The 20,350-nt window shown below is 40.5% G+C and overlaps 3 protein-coding genes across 12 annotated transcripts; 1 reads left to right on the top strand and 2 right to left on the bottom strand.

Moving 5' to 3' along the window:
- Positions 1-1,048: 1,048 nt before the first annotated feature.
- Positions 1,049-12,931, top strand: LOC123147332 (replication protein A 32 kDa subunit B). Of its 10 annotated transcripts, XM_044566562.1 has the most exons (15): positions 1,049-1,249; positions 1,343-1,510; positions 1,610-1,866; positions 2,493-2,650; positions 7,098-7,177; positions 7,424-7,477; positions 8,494-11,269; positions 11,352-11,459; positions 11,537-11,634; positions 11,730-11,771; positions 11,874-11,951; positions 12,045-12,132; positions 12,208-12,338; positions 12,559-12,627; positions 12,722-12,931. In XM_044566562.1, exons 7-15 carry the CDS (start codon positions 11,177-11,179, stop codon positions 12,798-12,800), a joined length of 786 nt encoding a protein of 261 aa, XP_044422497.1. In that variant the 5' UTR covers positions 1,049-1,249; positions 1,343-1,510; positions 1,610-1,866; positions 2,493-2,650; positions 7,098-7,177; positions 7,424-7,477; positions 8,494-11,176; the 3' UTR covers positions 12,801-12,931. The 10 variants fall into 10 exon arrangements, with proteins under 10 accessions (XP_044422497.1, XP_044422500.1, XP_044422498.1 ...); XM_044566565.1 differs by lacking the exon at positions 7,098-7,177 and having other exon boundaries at positions 1,610-1,744; XM_044566563.1 differs by lacking the exon at positions 7,098-7,177 and having other exon boundaries at positions 2,498-2,650.
- LOC123147333 (uncharacterized) lies at positions 3,591-4,519 on the bottom strand. The gene is made up of 4 exons (XM_044566569.1): positions 4,341-4,519; positions 3,989-4,251; positions 3,819-3,894; positions 3,591-3,728 (listed from the first exon to the last, which is right to left on the bottom strand). Exons 1-4 carry the CDS (start codon positions 4,443-4,445, stop codon positions 3,600-3,602), a joined length of 573 nt encoding a protein of 190 aa, XP_044422504.1. The 5' UTR covers positions 4,446-4,519; the 3' UTR covers positions 3,591-3,599.
- LOC123153372 (uncharacterized) lies at positions 9,977-10,497 on the bottom strand. The gene is made up of 2 exons (XM_044572524.1): positions 10,330-10,497; positions 9,977-10,231 (listed from the first exon to the last, which is right to left on the bottom strand). The coding sequence occupies exons 1-2, from the start codon at positions 10,495-10,497 to the stop codon at positions 9,977-9,979; spliced, it is 423 nt and encodes a 140-aa protein (XP_044428459.1).
- Positions 12,932-20,350: the final 7,419 nt, after the last annotated feature.

Here is a 20,350-nt window from a genome sequence, read left to right as displayed (position 1 = left end):
GCCCTGTAACAGGCATCGAATGATTGCCTATCCACTTGAAACTTCTTATTGAACCTTCTTAATTTACTCTCGGTGACTTTCTTGAATTTCAACTCGAGAGATGCCTCTGTGCCTCGTTCACCGAGATAGCCCCCAGGTACATACCTAACATGCATTGAGCTCCGTCCTTCCCGAGCTTTCCCCTTATCTTTTCGGAAAGTACAATGGCAATCTTGCAGAAAGGACGACAACTTCATCGTGAGGCATTAAGGCAAAGAAATGAAGACATCAATCTAATGGATCGACCTCTTCGAGAAGAGTAACCAAGACCGAGAAGACACGTTAGAATTTTGTAACCAAAACTACCCCCTTACTCCACCTCTTAAATCTCAGGACGAGATTTCTTGTAGTGGAGGAGATTTGTAACACCCCAGGAATCATGCTACAGTAACCTCACCCTAATGTGCCATGTCAGCATGTTTTATTAAGCCAATTTGCCACCTAATAAAAATCAAACAATAATTCAAATTTGAATTGCAAGTCAACTTATTATTTTTTGAAACGATAAAACTAAAATGTTCAAGATGTTACAAATATTCATTAAGTAATTGTCATGTAACAACCAACAAATTTTGAATTATTAAAAGGCCCCTAACCTAATTAATATAGTACCAGTAGCAAATTAATTGACCACTTCAATTTTTAAAATTATTAAATAATTTCTATTGCCCTGAAACTTTTTTGTGCACTCCGAGGATATTAACTAGTATTTATGTGCCAAGTTTCAACTCAAACAAAAAAAATTGTTTGCTATTTCAAATGAATGTAAAACTGAGTCAGATGTTAAACATAATAAAAGAAAAGGGAGAAAATCTCCCATGCACTTAAGCCCATTAGGAAGGACGTGGTTTTTGTCCTTCACGTTCCATTCACAGCGGCAATCTAGTCCGCTAGCGCTAGCATGTGGATTCGCCTTGCATGTCGGCCAGCACAGAGTGGGACCGATGACCGCTCTCGTATTCATCTGTATCTCAATTTATCACCCCTCCACTCCCACCGTATTCCACAGTAACGGGCCCCCCTTCCCTGCCCCCACCACCACACTACCCCCTTCTTCCTCATTTGTCTCTAGCAAAACAGAGCATTGACCACGAGGTGTTCTTTCTCAGCGTCAATGGCGCCTAGGAATGTCTACACAGGAGAAGGAGGGAGCTCAGTCATATCCACGGATCTAAGCCATGGCAATGTTGAATCAGGCGAATCTCTTCAGGTTATGTTTGCTCCCCTCTCTTTTCCCACTCCCCCCTTTTTCTTTTGGTCAGATCCGCTTCTTCTTAACCTCTTTTCATCTTCTGATCTGCAGCCCGTCCAACCTACGGCCGATGTACCTCCAGAAGAGATTCCGCATCCAGAGTTCTTCGGCATAGATACTTCCTATCCACATAGGTGCCATCACAAAATGTGTCCAGCAAGAAAAGTGGCTTTCGTCTACACGGCCACAGGCAGGAGGTTCCTTGGATGCCCTCTCTCGGTGAGCATTTAGTATCTGATTCAATTATCTAATTTTTTGCATTTCAGTTTGCAGACATTCAAATTTCTTCTATATCATCCCAATTTTATCTGTATGCAGGGACCTGATAGGTGCTCCTGGTTCATGTGGATAGATGAAGCATGGGGTCCTGTACTTAGCCGTTCATTAATACAACTTTGGGATCAGGCTCTCCTGGACTCTGGAGGAGCAGCAAGGTTGCAGACAAAGAAAAAGGTAATGGAGCAAGCATACTTAGAGTTGTGGACTGAGAGGAGCAATAAGGAGATTGAAAACCAGCAGGTGGTCAACAAGTTGAAGACCACAATACTCGACACTGAGATTAAGATGTCAAGGAGGTTGGAATTTCACACTAAGATGTGTGTGGCATTTATTTCTTCAGCTGTTACCCTTGCTTCAGTGCTCGCTTATGTGCTATCTGCACACTAGTGTAGTTTGTTGGTGATCATGTATGTGCTGAATTAGGATGTTTCGCCACATTGTATGACCATTAAGTTACACCAGTATGTTTTATTCTGTATGTGCCAACTGAGTTCTAGTTTGCAGAGCCCGAATTAAGTTGTTATTTATCCCTAAATATTTTATTATTACCTCCCTTGGCAAGATCACTCATGTTCGATTTTGTTTCTATTGGCCACGTGCAAGAATTATTTTCCATTGAAAGTGTTGCATATTAGAGCTGCAAAAGTACTCTTGCAAAAAAGCAAGAAGTTTGTTAAGTTCTTCAGATGATACATATAAAGTTCCATAGGCATTTCTTCAATTTTTGCGCTGTGATAAGTATACAGTTTGTTGCTTCCTGTCATCGGTACCTATTTTCAAACAAATCACTAGAGTTATCCTTTTTTTAATATTTCGACTATGATGGTGCTTATGCAATGCATATTTTTCTGTTTAATCGAGGATGTTTTCCGAAGTCGCATATGTACTGAGGGGGAAACGGTTCATTCTCTTTCCCAACCAGGTTAGCTGAAGACCACTGCCAACATATAGTGTATTGTTTCCGATTATGAAGTTTGGTCGCATTATACCTATGCTTCATTTGGATCATGCAAATATCCGTGGCAAAACAAAGGATTCGACCTCAGGGCCATATTCACTGTAAACCTCATGATTAAGAAGGTACTCCTCTCTTCCCTTTATAAAACCATCAATCAAATGCATTCCCAGTACTTTAACAATGTTGTATCAACATATTCAAGTTAGTTGCCTATTTCCCAGAAAAAGTGATTAATCAGATCGTGAACTTATTCCATTCGTCCTAATGACCAGGGGCGGTGCCAGCTATCTGGCATGGTTTGGCTGCTGCAACACCTACAATTTTCTGTAAAAATACCTAGTACACTGCTTCCAAATTTACAAATTTAAAATCGCTTAGGTTCAGTTCCTATTTGGCTTTGTTGGTGGATTTGATGAATTTTTACGTAGGGTCAGTGATCTCATGACTGTAGGGCTCTACACCGACTAGTCAGCTTAATAAACTGGTCGGAGACTTGCAAGTTGTTGCTTTACTCCACAGACGAGCAAAAACATAAATATACTATCCGGACCGCTATGTCACTATTGCCAAAATACTAGAAAGCCGAAACCCTCGTGAAGTTTTGATCATTCATGGAGGCGGCAAGGCACGCAGTAGAAGACATTGAACTGATAGCGGCTACCGTTGGTGATCAGTCTGGGCCAGACAGTGAGGACTCTAGGGTCCAAGGACAACTAGGCTAGTGTGTCATACTAATAATTATATATGGGTTCCACCTTTATAGACTCCGCCATATCTACAATTTATTTCTGCCTTCTGAACTGCTAATCACCCCTGCTGTTATGTGGTATTTTGAATGATGCCACATTGGTCTGTATGCAAAACAATTAACTGAGAACAGCTTGCAAATTTAATAAATTAACATGTTCACCAAGTGAAAGCAAATTAATTCTGATCACATCATAGTTTTAAAGACCGAATAGTTTGGGAAGTTCTATGAATTCTCTTCCGAGGCTAAACAAACATTCAATTCAAGTAGTCCATCCACTCCCGGCAAAATAACTTGTTCATATTGTCCTTCTTGTGAACAAGTCAATCCTTGATCTTGTCGTTCTTGCTAATAAGGCAATCCTTGTACCTCGCAGGCAGATGACCAATGTTACCTTCAGAACCAAGCAAGTCCACAAGCATGTTCATCCTAGCATGCATGACACCCTCACCCTGCGTTTGTTAAAAAATTAGTTATAGGTCGCAAATCAACATGCTAACCCACTTGTTCTGCAAGCATCTTCATTGTTGGAAATTCCTTACCGGGTTCATGTCCCTTTTCAGTTTAGTTCCCATCCAATTCCTTCCAAAGTGAGTAGCATATATGCCCGTGTCTTCCCTGGAAATCATGTCAAATTCAGAATGTCAGTAACTATGCTTATGAATAGACACGATTACATAAAGTAAGCATTAGTCACACAACAAATCATTACTTTCTGCATATCCCTATTGCCAGGCCCCTTGGGAAGCATGTATTCCACGACCTCATGTCTGGCTCCCATCCAGAGAAGAATGACTTTATGCATATCTCTATAGCCTTGTGAAGCTCGTCTGCAACCTTCCTGTGCCTGAGTTGAATTACCTTATCAGACTCGTCACCATTGTTCATTGTTGGGTCGAGGACAAAAATCTTCGCCCTTGGAAAGTCCCATATGTATGTAGACCATTTGAAGTCGAACTTAACTGGCAACACAACCTGTTAATTGGAAAAAAGGCACTGGAGTTTATTAAAGAAACATTATTTATCAAATCTTTTAAATCACTTTTGTCTTCTTAAAAGGTCACCTCGGTGCACTTGTGAACCTCGTAAGTGATATGCGGCCCCACGAACATGTCCTTGATGTACCTCAGCTTTGAAATGTTGTCTCCTCTGCTAACATGGTTTTGCATGTTTCGAATTTATGAGTAACACTTAGCTGAAGCATGGAATTTTTTGTATTGATCAATGATTTCAACTAAAGTTCCTCACCACAAAATCTGGCTCCAGCCAATGTCGCCAACATCCTTCCCCTTTTGCAGCAGCAAAGACCGCATCCATCTGTTGGTACCTTCTCATCACCAATGTCATCAGCACACTATCCACCTCACCACCATCGCCTAGCATCTCACGGAGCCGCTCCCCACTGATGTCCATGTATTTTGGGTTGGTGCTGATAATCCACATACTGCATAGTTGAAATAGAACATATTGCGGTCAAACTAGGCTTTACCAATGGTAAGGATGAAAAACGAACTCGAACTATGGTTTTTTCCTGCTGAGAGCTTAGTCTTTTAGCTTGTTCGCGTTCTCCCTATAGAATAGCTTGTATATCTGCACTACATTCGCTGGAGCTCTAGTAGGAGGGTCATAACCCATTACAAAGGGAGACCTTGCATATTTCCCAGGCCTCACCACCCTCTTTGGCTGAGGCTGTGTGCTAAATGATCCCTGTGACATAGTGACGTTGAGGTTGATAGCCGCCTCCTCTATCTCCTCCCTAATGTCAAGCTCGACAGCAGACATCTGGTGGTTGAGGCTAACTGGAGAAGTCCTTGAAGATGTACCTGCAAACACTTGGTTTGGTGCTGGAGTGGCAACAATCTGCATTCCTGAATCTGCATGGCGAACACGGCAAGGTTAGCACGCAGGTCATGACCTAACTGTATTAGTTGTATCTATTAACATTTAACCCCAGCTGGTAAAAGAATCACGGTTACCTTCAGGAGTTTGCATCTTGGTTGTTGCAGAACCAGGCGTGCTGTTTGCGGAAGCAACCGACACGTCTGAAACAAGTTAGTAAATAATGAATTAGCTTCCCCGATTCATTATTTTTTCAGTCACAAAGGATGATCCATCATACTGATTTTAAACCATATCGTTGGACGTTGAAACGGCTGTAAAAGCATTCATCAAGTCCGTCTTCCTAAGACCTGACATTACAACTTTGAACTTCCCATGCATCTCTGGAGGATCTATTGATAAATATCCACCTAAGTCCTCAACCTGTCCTGAAGGAACTATTGACAATTGATTATTTTCAACACCATCCTTTTGGTTCTCTGCAGCCTCATCAGTTCTTGTTGCTATTTTTGGAGAGCATATAACTTCATTTCTTGCCGCCCCACACACCACTGACATCTCCAAGTTGTTCCCTGTAGTATTGTCCAACAGCCCTGTCGCATTGCCAACAATCCCACTGTGCAACCTACTGTATTCATATGCTGCTTCAGTCAGATCATCTATTGCTTTGTTTGCTTCTTCTTGAGCACCTTCAGATTCTTCAGAGCTCTCTATCCTTGCCCTCTTCAGTGTGTGCCTCCTTGATGTAACAACCTTCTTTCTTTTCACACCTAATTTGCTCTTTGCCAATGGTTCCACGTTAGCGGAAGCTCCCTCTGCTGACTCTATGCTTAGTGCATTCTCTGCATCCCCTTGAACCCCTTGAACATCTGAGAAATTACACAACAAACGGGTTAGACAGTTGACAGTTTTTATTCTAAGAACAAACATAATTCTATTTCTTGTGAATTACAATACCTGCTTGGGTTGAATAATTGGGCCTCTACTTTCGTGCCCTCATTGCATCAGTTATCTGGTTGATGTCTGCAATTATCTTCTCAGTTTCTGAGAGTACTAACCCGTTAGTATCATTGACAATCTCATCCCATCCTTCTGCGTGTCTCTTGTTTAATCTTGCTCCCTTCCTTGATGCCTCATTTACAGCTGTCTTGCACTTGTTGGAGTACTGCTCGACCTTGTTGATAATAATACCTGCAAACTGAATTTTATCGAAGTTTTCCCAATAAATGATGTCAGTTTATGTTCCATCTATTACTTACTCATCAATATATTTGACCTATATCAAAACTTACATCTGTGAACACTTTATCACCCCCAATTCCCTCTGTGCTACACCCAATCCCGTATCCATCAGTTGTTTTCTGAGCTGCTGTTGCCATGGTATTACGGCTGTAGCATACTGTCCCCGGATGCCTTGGCTGTAAATATTTATCCAGAAAGGTTTCATCATTGCCAAGCAATAGGCAAATGTGACTTATCTATATAAACATACCAGACAGAGTAAAAGCAAATGGGAACCATGCTAGTACGAATATGACATAAGCATCAAGTCATCTCATAGTTAGATATGCTAGCAACGCGGCCATTTGTAACAGCTCAATCAATAGGTATACCACACATGTCCTACTAACTGAAAAACAATATCCTTTCCATCACAAGATTATTTTACTATACTTGTTTTGTATCTTAACTTACCAGTAGGTGTCCATACACTACAATCTCTGCATCTTTCCTAGTTGTCGTGTCTTCATCAATAACATCAGAGATAGTCTTCTGTGAGTATTCCTTGCACCTAGGGAACACATCGTGGGGCAGGTTCTTATCTTCTCATTCGAGGTTGTCAAGATAGAAAACCTGTGACATGAAACAAATTTGTGATTAATTGTTTCGTCACAAGTTGAATTCGAAGCAATGACATTCGCTCAAACCTGCAAGAAGAACGTGCATCCAGTGAGATTTGACTTCAGTTTCCCACCTAGCAGTTCAGACTTCACCCTACCAGCAGAAGAAAGGATCTCTTCTCTAATGTACCATCCCCAATTGAACATTTGAATCATATCAGGTATGTGCAAGGCATTCCAATAATCTGTCATGAAATAGTTGTGCTTCAGCGGAGGTACCAGGAGGAAAGTCATCGCACAAATTGCGAAGGCAACCTTGAACTTGTCTGCTTCAGCCTTTGTCATAGCTCTGCCATACCGAATCTTCACTATGTTAACTATGGGTGTGATCTTTTTTTCTCCATTGCCGATTCCTAAGATCTCACGTACAGTACCTGCCACGTGCGGCGGTGCATTCTTGTTAACAGGAGATCCTACTGATGGCACCCCCAGTAGCTTGCCGACGTCTCCGTCGTCGAAAGGTAAGTCTCTCCTAGCATCAATTATGATAGCAGATGCCTTCTCGTCAACTTTGCTCATAAGCCACATGGATTGTTGCCTGTTTGCCTTTATTATTGCTGGTAATTCCAATAGTCCTTCGAACCCCATCTCACGTACCAGAGCCTTTTTTTCTTCAGACAGCCCATCAATCAAGGCCTTCATCTTTTTATGCTGCTCCTTGAATTTATTGGGTTTTTTTATGCCTTCTTCTTGCCCTTTCTAGCGCCATCTGACTCTAACTCTTCTGGTGTACCGATGTGTTGTGTAGGATACACATCGAACCCTTCTGATGATTCCTCATCGGATTGCTTGTAATCAGATGAGGACGAACCAGACACCATTTTCTGTGATGTATTTAGAAACAAAGTCAGGTGACATATATAATATATATCACGATTAAAAAAAGATGGTCATCATTGTTGTATGAACCTAGAAATAATTATCAGTTTGTCAATCTCTACAGACATCATAATATTTCCCCCAATTGTACACTCACAACAATACAGTCAACATAGTAAGAATGATTTTCTAATCTAAACCATTACCAATCCTTCTAAGTTATCCTTACAGCCGACGAACCTCTAAAAAATCTTTAATCCCACTGTGTATAAATACTGAATATATAAGCCATACTATAGAATGCAGATAGACACAAAATTAAGTCCACGGATATTGTATTCTGTTAACATGTCCTCTCTTGTTAAGTAGTCATTCTCATGTTTTTCACATTTCTTCCAGACAAAATAGCTTTTTTATGTTAAGTTCCAGCTAAGAATTCATTTGTGTGTAGATATAAAAAATGGACACTAAAGCTCCCTATTTTTAGATCATTTTCCAAAAGCTTACTACTGATATGTTGACCCCCACCATGCATATTTTCTTTATATATGTATCATTTTACTGTTTGCGTATGCAAACCATTAACACTTATGAATTGTAGCACTTTGCTACCGCTATTATTATCACAGAATCTAATGGGAGTTCTCTTCAACATCAGGTATATAACATCCATGACATGCATCAGGTATCTCAGGTTAGAGTTAAAAAAAACTCCATGCCGTGCATCAGGTATTCACAACTTCCATAAAGATGTATCAGGTATCTCTAATCTTACCCTAAATATCCCATCCCAAACAATTGCAAACAATCAAGAACAAGAAAAACTACTTGCATTTGGAAATGCCACAGAAACCAAACTACTAAAATGATAAATATGTTGTTAAAGATCCAATCATCAGGGAGGAAATCAACAAACACTGCCCAACTCGAACAACAAACATGTGGTACCTTTTTTCCAGTAGAACCAGTGAGGAGCTCCTAGTTCTTCATCCTTGGGGAGAAGGAGCTCCTAGTTCTTCATCTTTTTGGGGAAGGAGCTCCTAGTCCTTCATCCTTGTTTTGAAGGAGCTCCTAGTTCTTCATCCAGGGTGGGAAGGAGATCCTAGTTCTTCAGCCTTGGGGAGAATGAGAGAGGAGCACCAAATGCGAATGAATGTATGACAATGGACTCTACCCTCTCACAGCTCTTCCCTTCAACAAGTGTTAGGTTCTAGGTGTCTAGACAAGTGTTTAGAATCTTTTTGTACATGACACACAGCTACCTGCCCTTGGCTTCCAAAAAGCCCTTGAAATCTGAGCCACAGTAGATTCAGTTACAAATGACTATTTCACCCTCCTGTAGAAAGCACGCTACATTTTATTAATAGTTTATGAAGCAACTGTACTCAATCTGCTGAGCTCAAAACATTGGGTTATTATCTTTTTTTCCAATTGTATTAATTATCTAATCCACTAAATGCCATATGAAACGTGGATCCATTAAGGTTCATATTTTGGTATAGTTGTACAATATTAAACCACCTTGTTTCTAACGGTCAAATACAGCCAAAATGAAATGTACAGTTGTTTGGTGTTCAGATAGAACATCCAAACAAGACTATATACTACAACTGTTGGCACACACAAACGAAAGGTTCTGTGTTGATGGCATTCAGGTACATTAATTGTTGAATATTAAGTGCATATGTAAAAGGCATACTCCTTGGTTCACTGCCAGCTTCCCCGAACTTCTTTGATCTTATTAGGTTCTTTGGCACATGAATATTAAGTTCATTGGTACAAAAAAATTGCACCTTCATGAATGTGTTCCTTTTTCGTCATCCATAGATCCCTAGGGCGTGGCTACACTTGTGGAAAATGAAAACATGCATGACGGGTACAAAAATAACTTGGTGGGTGACCAGGAAATGTAGAATGCAGGGAATACAAATTCTTGATAGTTCAACATCATCCACTTAACTAAAAGCCCGACATTTAAATCTACTGCTTACTTGACACTACTAGCATTGAAGCACTTCTTAAGAAGACGGATGATGCCAGTCCTAAGACTCACACTAATGATAAGGTTGCAAATATAACTAAAGGAAGGTACTTTCCTGGTTTGCTAACCCATTTGTTCCCACTTAATCCGAACCAACTATTCATTTCCCAACCCAAGCAGCCCCGATTGCGATCATGGCTGCCACTGGCGCAGTGGACGCGAGTGCAAGTTGTAGCACCTTGTTCATCGTCCTGAGGTTCCTGATCTCCCTGTTCCTATCAGCCATTTCCTCGATGAACTCGTCTCGGTCTTCTGTCACCTCCCGCAGCTTCACCCGTTCAGCTTGGATTCTCTTCTGCACGTATTCCTCCAGTACATCCTCCCACACGTAGACCTCGCACGCTCTCCTCTGAACCTGTACATAAAAATCAAGAAACAAGAGCAAAAGAATCTTTAGCCAGTGCAGGTACTGAACAGAATCTGCTACATTTTGTCTTATCTATATATTCTTACCCCATAGTTCACGCAGCTGAAGTAGAACTTGTCCTGCCTCGCCACCGCAGATCCAGCTTTCCTGGTGCATGGCATGCCGCATGCACATCGAAGTATCGGATTTCCAGTCGACATGTTCTTGTAGAAGAAGTGCTTTGTTCTTGCAGAAGAAGTGTTGTGCTGATTCATGATCCATTCCACTTGTATGCATAGACCTTGAATTTATTGTATGCAGCTGTCTACAACCAACCATAGTACGCATGCTTTTGGCGCTACTGAAGGGGGCAGTGTCCGGGTCGTGCCCATACGGTGCGCCGGTCGAACAGTAAAGTTGTGAGGTCAAATTGACCTTATCTCTACTGCATCGTTGTTTGAGAGGAGTGCATGGTCGACTGGTCATTTTGACTCACCCGTGAGCTGTGCAACACTCTGGATAGTAGGGCATGGGCGACATGGCATTGTACCACTCCTCTCTAATTGATGCATGTTTTCTATTATTTTAATACGCCCACTTTCCCTCCTCATCTACTCCACGGCATACACTCCCTCTTCACATGAATTGGTTAATCAACAATTCTCCATTGGGAGAGCCTTAAACTCGTCATTGGTATCTCAGAGTCAGTTTGCCCCATTTTCATATCAACACTGAAAAAAAACTATTTTCCTTAACCGTGTATCCCACTGAGAAACAAGTCAAAAAACTGCATTATCATTCAGATAACGCCTCCCTTGGATCCCTCCTGCCCAGCTCCCACCTACATGTCAAATCAACTTAAACTGTTGCCCTGCTTGAACTCTCTATACGCTAGTACCTCAAAGCTGTATATAACTCAACCATCCCTACCTCGTTCTCCTACACACCAACGTCATGGATCACAATGCCGACGAGACAGATGCTCTATTCACCGGCGAAGCCATGATGGTATCCCCCGCACGCTCAACTGCCACTACCGTCATCCCCGTGAGTATTGCCACCGGCCTTTGCTTTCAAACTGGCATTGCAGAAATCATTGATATTTTGTTAAACCATATTAAATGTACAGGCTTATCCATCCACTCTCAGGCCTATGACAATTAAGCAGTTGTATGATGGATTCCTGGAGGACATAGAGCGTTACCCTATCGTAGTTGACGGAGACACCGTGTCATCAGTGAGTCTATATATGAAACCATTTAGATTTTCAAAACCATCCACTAGTTGTTCTTAATATATGTCTTCATTTGATAGGTGATCCTGATAGGAACTGTTTCACACTCTACTGTTCGAATGAATCACTGGTCCTTCGATCTACAGGATGCCACAGGGTTAATCAACATATCTTTCTCGTACTAATTTCATCGTCAGTAAACTCCTTGTATCCAAAGAACTTCAGAAATAATGCATTTAACCTTTTGCTCCATTTTTTTTGTTCTTCTGTCAGGTCGGAAACAACTTCCGACTTTAAACTTGCTTGGTCATCAAGGTTTGATTTATGTATTAAGATAAAAATAATAATTTGCAGTCCTAGTTTTTCAACTAGTTGGTCAACAAGCCCATTGTTTCAATTGTTACATCTTATTTGCAGCAATGGCGACTATGTTCAACTATTTGGCAAACCTGCCATGAATGACAGATTCCTTCAGATTAAATCTTTCAAGATCAGGTTATTTTAAACCGCATCTTTTTTCTGTGTCATAAATTTTTCACATATAACATTCTTTTTTACACATAGCCATACATTTTAAAAATATTGCAGGTTAATCGAAAACTACAATGACACCACACACCACTACTTGTATACCATACACACCACATTAGACATTCGTAAGAGAAACACCCACAAGGTAATTCTTCGTGTTTTTTGTAAAATGTACCTAAATGATACATACATTCTTTCTCACATACATTACCTCTCATAGGCAAGAATGGAACCTGACTCCACAGCATCAACTGTTTTCCCAAAGGGGCCGTCAATTACCCCGTCGGAGGTGCCCTTGCATTCGTCAACAAAGGACAAGATAGTTGCCATCCTGCGAGACCCATCTTACCGGTAAGTAATGTATGGATGGTACATAAAGTTCTTTGATTATTACGAAAGCTAAATGCAATATCCTGAACTAAGTTCCTTTGACCATTAAACATGTATATCCACAAATCTCACAAATAACATATAGGTCCCCGTGCCATGCACGACCAACAGTTAAAACATAAAGTTCCATGATCCATCCAAAGGATAACTCCATTTTTTTCTCACATTTGCCCTAACACAGCGATATTCAGCATGGCGTTAGCTTGAAGTTAATCCGTAGTGCACTGGACATCAGCCAGGACGAGATAATGTAAGACATCACATCATTAAATTCATTTAGCCTATTTCCTTATTCAACTTATAGTTGACACATTTTCCGATTACAACTTGGCATAATTAACCAGGCAAGTCATTACGGAGCAAATCTACATTGGGATGATATACACAACTATTGATGACAACCACTTCAAGTCCTCCATCTGAATTGGTCGATTATCCCTGTGTTAATTATTAGAGCTAAATAATGTACTTGAGTGTCAGACATTTATGGTTAAGCCATTCTGTGGATTTTCAGTTAGACCTATCATGATTGTAATATTTATTTCATCACTTTAGCAATTCTCTCAGTTACTTTATTATGTGGTTTCCCTTTCCCAATTCTCTCGGTTATTTTATTATATGTGGTGTCCCACATCAACACTTTATTATTTGGTGTGCCATATCAACGCCTTTTTCCTGGCGCACCTGCTGGATAGGTGCCAGTGTGCCACCCTTACACCCCATACCACCCTTCTTCCCCAAACTAACATCTGTCGTTCTCTATCCACCATGGACATTGACCAGATAGATTTTTCATCTCGCTTAGATAACAATATTTTGAGTGAGATTTTCATCAGGCTAGGATGCACTAGATCCCTTGTTCGTAGTTCTGTAGTGAGTCCTAGATGGTTTGAGATCTGTACCTCCCAGCAGTTCATCATGGAGTATGCTCGTCGCAATGCTCCAGCCGTCCTCGGATTCATTGCTGCATTCGAGCGCCTCTTCGAGCTGCACGTGCGTCTTGTGGATGTCGTTGCTTCCCCTCCTGATCCAGGACAAGCTGCTCTGCTTGCTAGGGTCGACGTGGCAACCTTTGCCATGGAGAACATCCTTGCATCTGAAGCAGGTGAGTTGCTCGTCTTGGTCAGAGGTCTCGACAGCGGGTTCTTTTCTGTCTGTCCAAATCCTCCATTTTCTCGGTCATTCTTAGCCCCTAGAATGCCTAGAGTCCCCCTGTTCCAACATCAGCACACCCCTAATTTATATGGTCAATTTGGTGTCATTCTCATTGACAGCAGGCCTAATTTTTCGTTCTTTGTTAAGCAAGCAGCAGGCCCTTTCGTCCGTTCTTATTCTAGTTTGAGTTTCAGTTCAGTTGCTGACCTATATGTCCACGTTTGCATCCTAAAAAACAACGAATGGTCACGCTTTGTTTCCCCACCGCTTAGAACTCCTCCTGGTAATGATGGACCATTGTTCCATTGGGATCCATACTGTCTCCTAGTTGGTTCCAATCTATACATGATGTATGTGGTAGGATTTGTGGTTTGCTTCAACATAGATACTTTTGTCTTCTCCACTGTCCAGTTCCCTGTAAGTGTCACTTCCTGCTTTGATTACCACATCTCTAGGAGCAGTTCAGGTATCATATCATTTGTTCACAGTGACAATCTATCACTTCGCACATGGAGATTATCATCACGAGAGCATGAAGAAACAGCATGGTTTCCTATGTCATAGATAAACCTTGCATCATCCTTTGGAAGCCGCTGTCAGCATCCCATGTGGCGTCAATTATTCCTTGGAGTTGATTTAGACGATGGCATTCATTCTATGCAAATCAGGTCATCTAGCATAGATTCGTCCTTTGTCTTCCTGAAATTCAGCTTTCATCATGCAATTTTCATTTTGGAGAACTCAAGCGGCAACGTACATGAGGTGCAGTACCTTGATGAAGATGGCGCTCTAAGGTCTATTGTTTCTCTTACAGAGCATTGGCCACCAGTGGTTAATATGCCTAATCATGATGCACCATAGAGATAAACATGGCAATGGGCGTGACACCTATGTATCTTCCTATTCAAATTTATCTTTCAGTACTGTCCAATGTAATATCTTATTATGTTCCTGGTTTGTAATATCCGAATACTATTCGACTTAGTAATCCCTATGTATTTTTAGTCTTTGCTTTCCTATACATAATCCATTTAGCGAGAAGAATCATTTTCAAGCTCATTTTGTTGCACCACGTATTTAAATGTATTGAGCATTTGTTCCGAACTTTGAATAGGAAAAAACTGACTATTATGTTGATCCACTTATGATATTTATTTCTGTTGAAATATTTTTGGTGTGAAGATATAATGATATAGAACAGAAAGACTTGTGGAGTATGCCAGTCCAATGTTTTTTTGGAGCTTGACATAATATATCAATTGCTGAAGTCCCGAACTACTTTTTGAATTTATTTCTTATTCCGCTAAAAATTTAAACACTAAATTTTAAGGGCCTAGCAATGCGGTATAGTTATCCCACATAAACCGCTCAAGCCAATTCAGCGATATATAAATTAAGTGTGCCATGTGTTTTATCAAAGCACTTGGATTCTTTGTGAATGATTGTGAAGTTCATTAGTTTCGACCTCTCAGGGGCGGAACATGCATGAATAAGTTTTTCTATCCTAAGCGATGAAGTGTGGTACACTTTTTAACAAAGTACTCAGATAGTTATGGATGATCTTAAAGTCCTTTCCATTCGTCCTATGAAGTGCGCAACGTGCATGAATAACTTTTTGTATTCTAAGCGTTTAGAATATTTCCTAAGACATTTTGAAACCTATACCTCAAGTGTGCCACACTCCATTAGTTTCATATCATTCCTCACACTCCAGGGCAATTTTCCTAGAGTTATTGAATCGATTTTAATGATGTTAGGGTGATTCCCAATCGAGGTCTAAATTTTGGGCCTTTCATTAATAAAAATGCTATAGGTCCTTTGCGCAGTGTACCTTATGTCCACACACTGCTTTATATGGTTTTAGAAAATTAATGATGTTTTTTTAAGGGCATCCGCACCCAATAGCCATGAAGGGCTCGTTTCGTATACATTAATCGCGCCTCGCAGTTTAGCAAAGTACTGACATTGTTATTGAGCCCTGTAAAGTTCTTTCAGGTCGACTTCTCAAGTGAGAAACCTGCATTAACAACTTTTCCAGCAAAAAAGGTTGAAATAAAGTCGACAAGCCCTTCGTGTCGAATTAATTAATTGCACCACATGCCTTTTAACAAAGTGCACAATTTGCTATGGATGATCTATCAAGTGTTGGGAAACGTTGCATGTAAAACAAAAAAATCCTACTCACAGGCAAGATCTATCCATGGAGAGTTGGTGAGCATTTTCACACCCTTGAAGACCGCTAAGTAAAAGCGTTTATCAACACGGTTCATGTAGTCATACATTATCACGATCCTTCCCTATAAAATTCCGAACACACGACACCTCTGTGTGCTGCAAACGTTCATCTCAATGACGTCCTCTCCTTCTTCACTGGGAAATTAGTAGATTTGTCCCGCAGCAATACAGAAACTAGACGGGTGATATACTAGATGGCACGGGATTCCTTGGTTAATATTGATGTGTCTTATGTGCTATTCCTGCCCCTATATTTATAAGTTCAGCCCTGGTGGTGCCGGGGCTTGGAGTAAAAGCCTCATCAAAGTGGCTTTTACACGAAAGGCAGGATTCATTCTCTTACTACGAGACCAGACGCCATGGTTCCCGTTGTCTGGACCCAGACGCCACGGACCGAGGGGATTGACCACTTGACCCAAAGAAAGTGTTCTCGTGCCCAAACACTTAGGGAGACATCTTAAACACCTTTGATATCAAACACTATTATCAGCTATATTAATCTTTACCTCCTGAATATTCCGTAGTTCCTCATCATGACCGTGATGTCATCCAGAACTCCGAACAAAATTTGTTCACCAACATAGATAACTCATATAAGACTATATCTTGAACAAATGTTAATTGTGCGGCCCCATACGGGTTTGAACGCTACATAGACATTACCGATACGCCTATCAGTTCAATAACAAGTAGCCGAACATGGATGACAACATACGTAATTTCCATTGCTATCTTAATTGCTCGAGATTCGATCGTCGGTATCTTCATACCTAGTTCAAACTCGTCACCGGCAAGTCTCTTTACTCGTTCTATAATACATCATCTCGTAATTAAACCGTTAGTCACTTTGTTTGCAAGCTCCTTCTTCTAGTGTATTACGGAGATGGCACAGCGATACCTCTTCTTCACACGGAGTGACAAAATCCAGACTCGACAAATGCAAACCCAACAGACACATTCGGAGATACATGTAGAGCATCTTAATAGTCACCGAGTTAGGCTGTGATGTTTGTTAGCACACAAGGTATTCCTCCGTTATCCAGGAGTTGCATGATCTCATGGTCAAAGAAACATGTATATGACATTAAGAATGAAGTAGCAATAAACTAAACGATCTAACGCTATGCTAACGGGTGAGTCTTCATCATCAGATCATCCTCCTTATCATATGAATGACCTGACCTCGTTATCAAATGACAACTCATGTCTATTGTTAGTAAAACATGAACCATCTTTTATCAACTAGCTAGTCAGTTAGAAGCTCACTATGTACACGGGATTTGGTTATGTATCCAAACATGTGTTCAAGATTTCGGTCAATACGATTCTAGCATGAATAAAAAACCTTTCATCATGATTAAGGAAATATAATAATAACAATTTTATTACCGCCTCTAGGGAATATTTCCAGCTATCTCCCACTTTCAAATCTAATTAATATAATAATAAGGAATATAATAAGGAAATATTAATGCCCGTAGTTCCCATCAACATATGACCAATACCCAAAAGAGTTTACTAGAGTAAAAAATCTAATTCACATCGCCCACCTAAATATTTCTAAGGTGTGATCATGTTTTGCTTGTGAAAGATGGTTTTAGTCAACGGGTCTGAGACATCTAGTCCCATTTGTACTTTGCAAGAATCTATGTTTACAATGCTCTGGATAAGGCTACTTTAGCTAATTGCCCCTACATTTATTATGTTTCCATACTGAGACCCAAAGCGATATTTATTGGTGACAAAGCTGTCATCGACTTAACCCTTTAAGACGAACTATTTATCACCTCCATAGCAGAGAAACATCTCGTTTTTTCTTTTAGCATAATTTGTTGAGCGATCTCCAGTTATCCACCCCTGGAGCACTCTTGTATCCCCTTGCTAGACACGTGGCAAGGCACACTTCCGGTCTGGTACACAGCATGTCATGTTTTATACTCCCTCTGTCCGGTAATACTTGTCGGAGAAATGCATAAAATGAATGTATCTAGAACTAAAATACATCTAGATACATCCATTCCTCCTACCAGTGTTTCCGGACGGAGGGAGTAGAACCTATGGATGTGGCAGAGGGAATCACTTTCACTATCTCTCTATTTTTATGTTGTGGTTGGTCTTTGAGTCTTACTCAATTTCACACCTTAGAACTCAGGCAAGAACTACTGAGGTCTCAAGCAGCATTCATTTTGAGCTCGTTCAAAATCATGTCAATATATGTGCTTTGTGAAAGAATTATCAGGCGTCTTGATATATCCCAATACATAAGTAGATCTATCGAGGTCTTTCGTTCAAAAAGGTCCGTTAGAACAAGTCTTTATGCTTTGCAGAAAATTATAATGCAGTCCTGATAAACAAGTATGTCATCCACATATACTTCAGGAATTGCTGTAGTGATACCACCCAATTTTAACATAGGTACAGACTTCACCATAAGTATGTAATAGAATAATATGCTTTATGTATAGAACAATATGCTTTGATCACCTCATCAAAGCGTATATTATATCTCAGTGATTCTTCCACAAGACCAACAATGGATCGCTGAACTTGCAGAATTACGGTGAATCATATACTTTACACGTGTTCACTTGTACCCTTCGACGATGGTATACTACTTATGCGCTTACATATGTGTGAGCGGAGCTACAGATTGATCGAGTATGAGTCCAAGATGAAGAGAACAACTCCACAATCCAAGAGGTATGCTTGGAAGCGAAGAATGAACTGTCAAGAAGAAGGCGAGGTTCAAGCAGCACCGATGGTAGTCCGCAAGAATCCACGGTACAAGCCCATGCACATGGCCGAATTCGTCAGTGCGCTTGATACCGCGACCACACATGCTTAGGTTACCCAGTTCACAAGGGTTGCCTCTATGGAGCTGTTTGGATTTTCCCATGTAATCCCAATTCTCCACTCCTTAACCGTTAGTCCCGTGGATGTATAAATACTCCTCCCCATTCAGCAATAGCCAATAATAGATCTAAACATTTGAGCTTAGATCATGTATCTCCCTTTGTGGGATTCATCTTGAGAAAGAGAAGACTCCATTGGAGTACAAGACCTCCACTTGTGGAGAAGCATTGCCCAATTGAATCATCAAGACCTCATCTCCTATGGGATTTGGGAAGAACTCTACCTTGTATCTTTCCATTTGATTGTTCACGTATCTTGTGGATCTTGTGTGTTTGTTAGTCTAGTGGATGTTTGATTGAACTTGTTATTGAGTGTTTCTCTTGTGTTTTCATCTCTTGTTATTGATGGAAAAATGCCCTAGAGGGAATAATAAAGTTGATATTATTGTAATTCCTTAATCATCATAAGGGATTAATATTAATTCCAGGATTGTATTGACCAGAAATTTGAATATATGTGTGAATACATAAACAAATACTGTGTCCCTAGCAAGCCTCTACAAGGTTATCTTGTTTCAAACATAAATGATGATGTTTTTTGTTAAGTCCTTTCTGAAACATAAATATTCAAGTGTCGTCCTAACCGAAGTTGAGAAGTTCTTAGTGGCTTACACATTAAGTGCGCCTCCCTCTTTGAAGAAAGTACTACATAATGGTATGAATGGCGGTAAAGTTCTTTCCGGTTGTCATCACAAGTGCGCAACGTTCATTGAGAACGTTTCAATCCGTACTGACAAAGAGGTGAATAAGCACTTCGTGTCATATTATTAAGTGCACCACATGCCTTGGCGGAGTACTAATGAACTTGTGTACGCTCGAGAAATTTGTCTATGTATAACATATGAAGTGCAGAGCATGCATGAATAACCTCTCCTACCCTAAGTGGAAATTTCATTTGCTAAACCCTTTATAAAGTGCGGAATATGAATAAGCACTGTGCGTCATATAATTAAGTGCACCACATGCATTAGCGAAGTACTCAAGAAGTCGCGTACGTTCGTGAAAAGGTCTATATGTTTGACATATAAAGTGCGGAAGGTAGATGTATAAAGTATCTCACTCAGGCGACGGAGTTCACATGACCTCGAAGTACTCAAGAAGCTTTGTACGCTCACGAAAATTTCTATATGTTTGACATATAAAGTGCGGAAGGTAGATGGATAAAGTGTCTCTATCAGGCGATGGAGTTCACATGACCTCAAATGCGCCACACGCATTTGTAAAAGTTCCGTGGAATATTATGGAAAACGGTGTTTTCATTTTTGGTCGACCTCTAAGTGCGGAAGAATTCAAAGATAACTTTCTATTTATTAAGCCCTACGTGTGCTCCAAGTTAAGTGTGCCATTCTTTCTGGTAAAGTATTGAGATTCATATAAATGACGTTTCAGACATAAATGGCGACGCTCTTTGGTTAGTCCTTCCTGGTCGACATATAAGTGCAAAATTATGCATGAATAAGATTTTCATTAAGCCCCACATGTCGTCTAACTTAAGTGCGACATTCCTTCTATTATAATACTAAGATTCATATGGACATTGTTAAATTCCTTTCTGTTTGGCAACTTGGGTGTGGAACGTGCGTGAATGATGTTTCAAACATAAATGATGAGGTTCTTTGCTAAGACCTTTTTGAAACCTAAAGATTCTAGTGTCGTCCTAACCGTAGTTGA

This window comes from Triticum aestivum, chromosome 7A (assembly GCF_018294505.1).
Source record: "Triticum aestivum cultivar Chinese Spring chromosome 7A, IWGSC CS RefSeq v2.1, whole genome shotgun sequence".
Taxonomy (NCBI): Eukaryota; Viridiplantae; Streptophyta; class Magnoliopsida; order Poales; family Poaceae; genus Triticum; species Triticum aestivum.
Note: the sequence above shows the minus strand (reverse complement) of the source record. Positions and strands in the feature narration are given on the sequence as shown.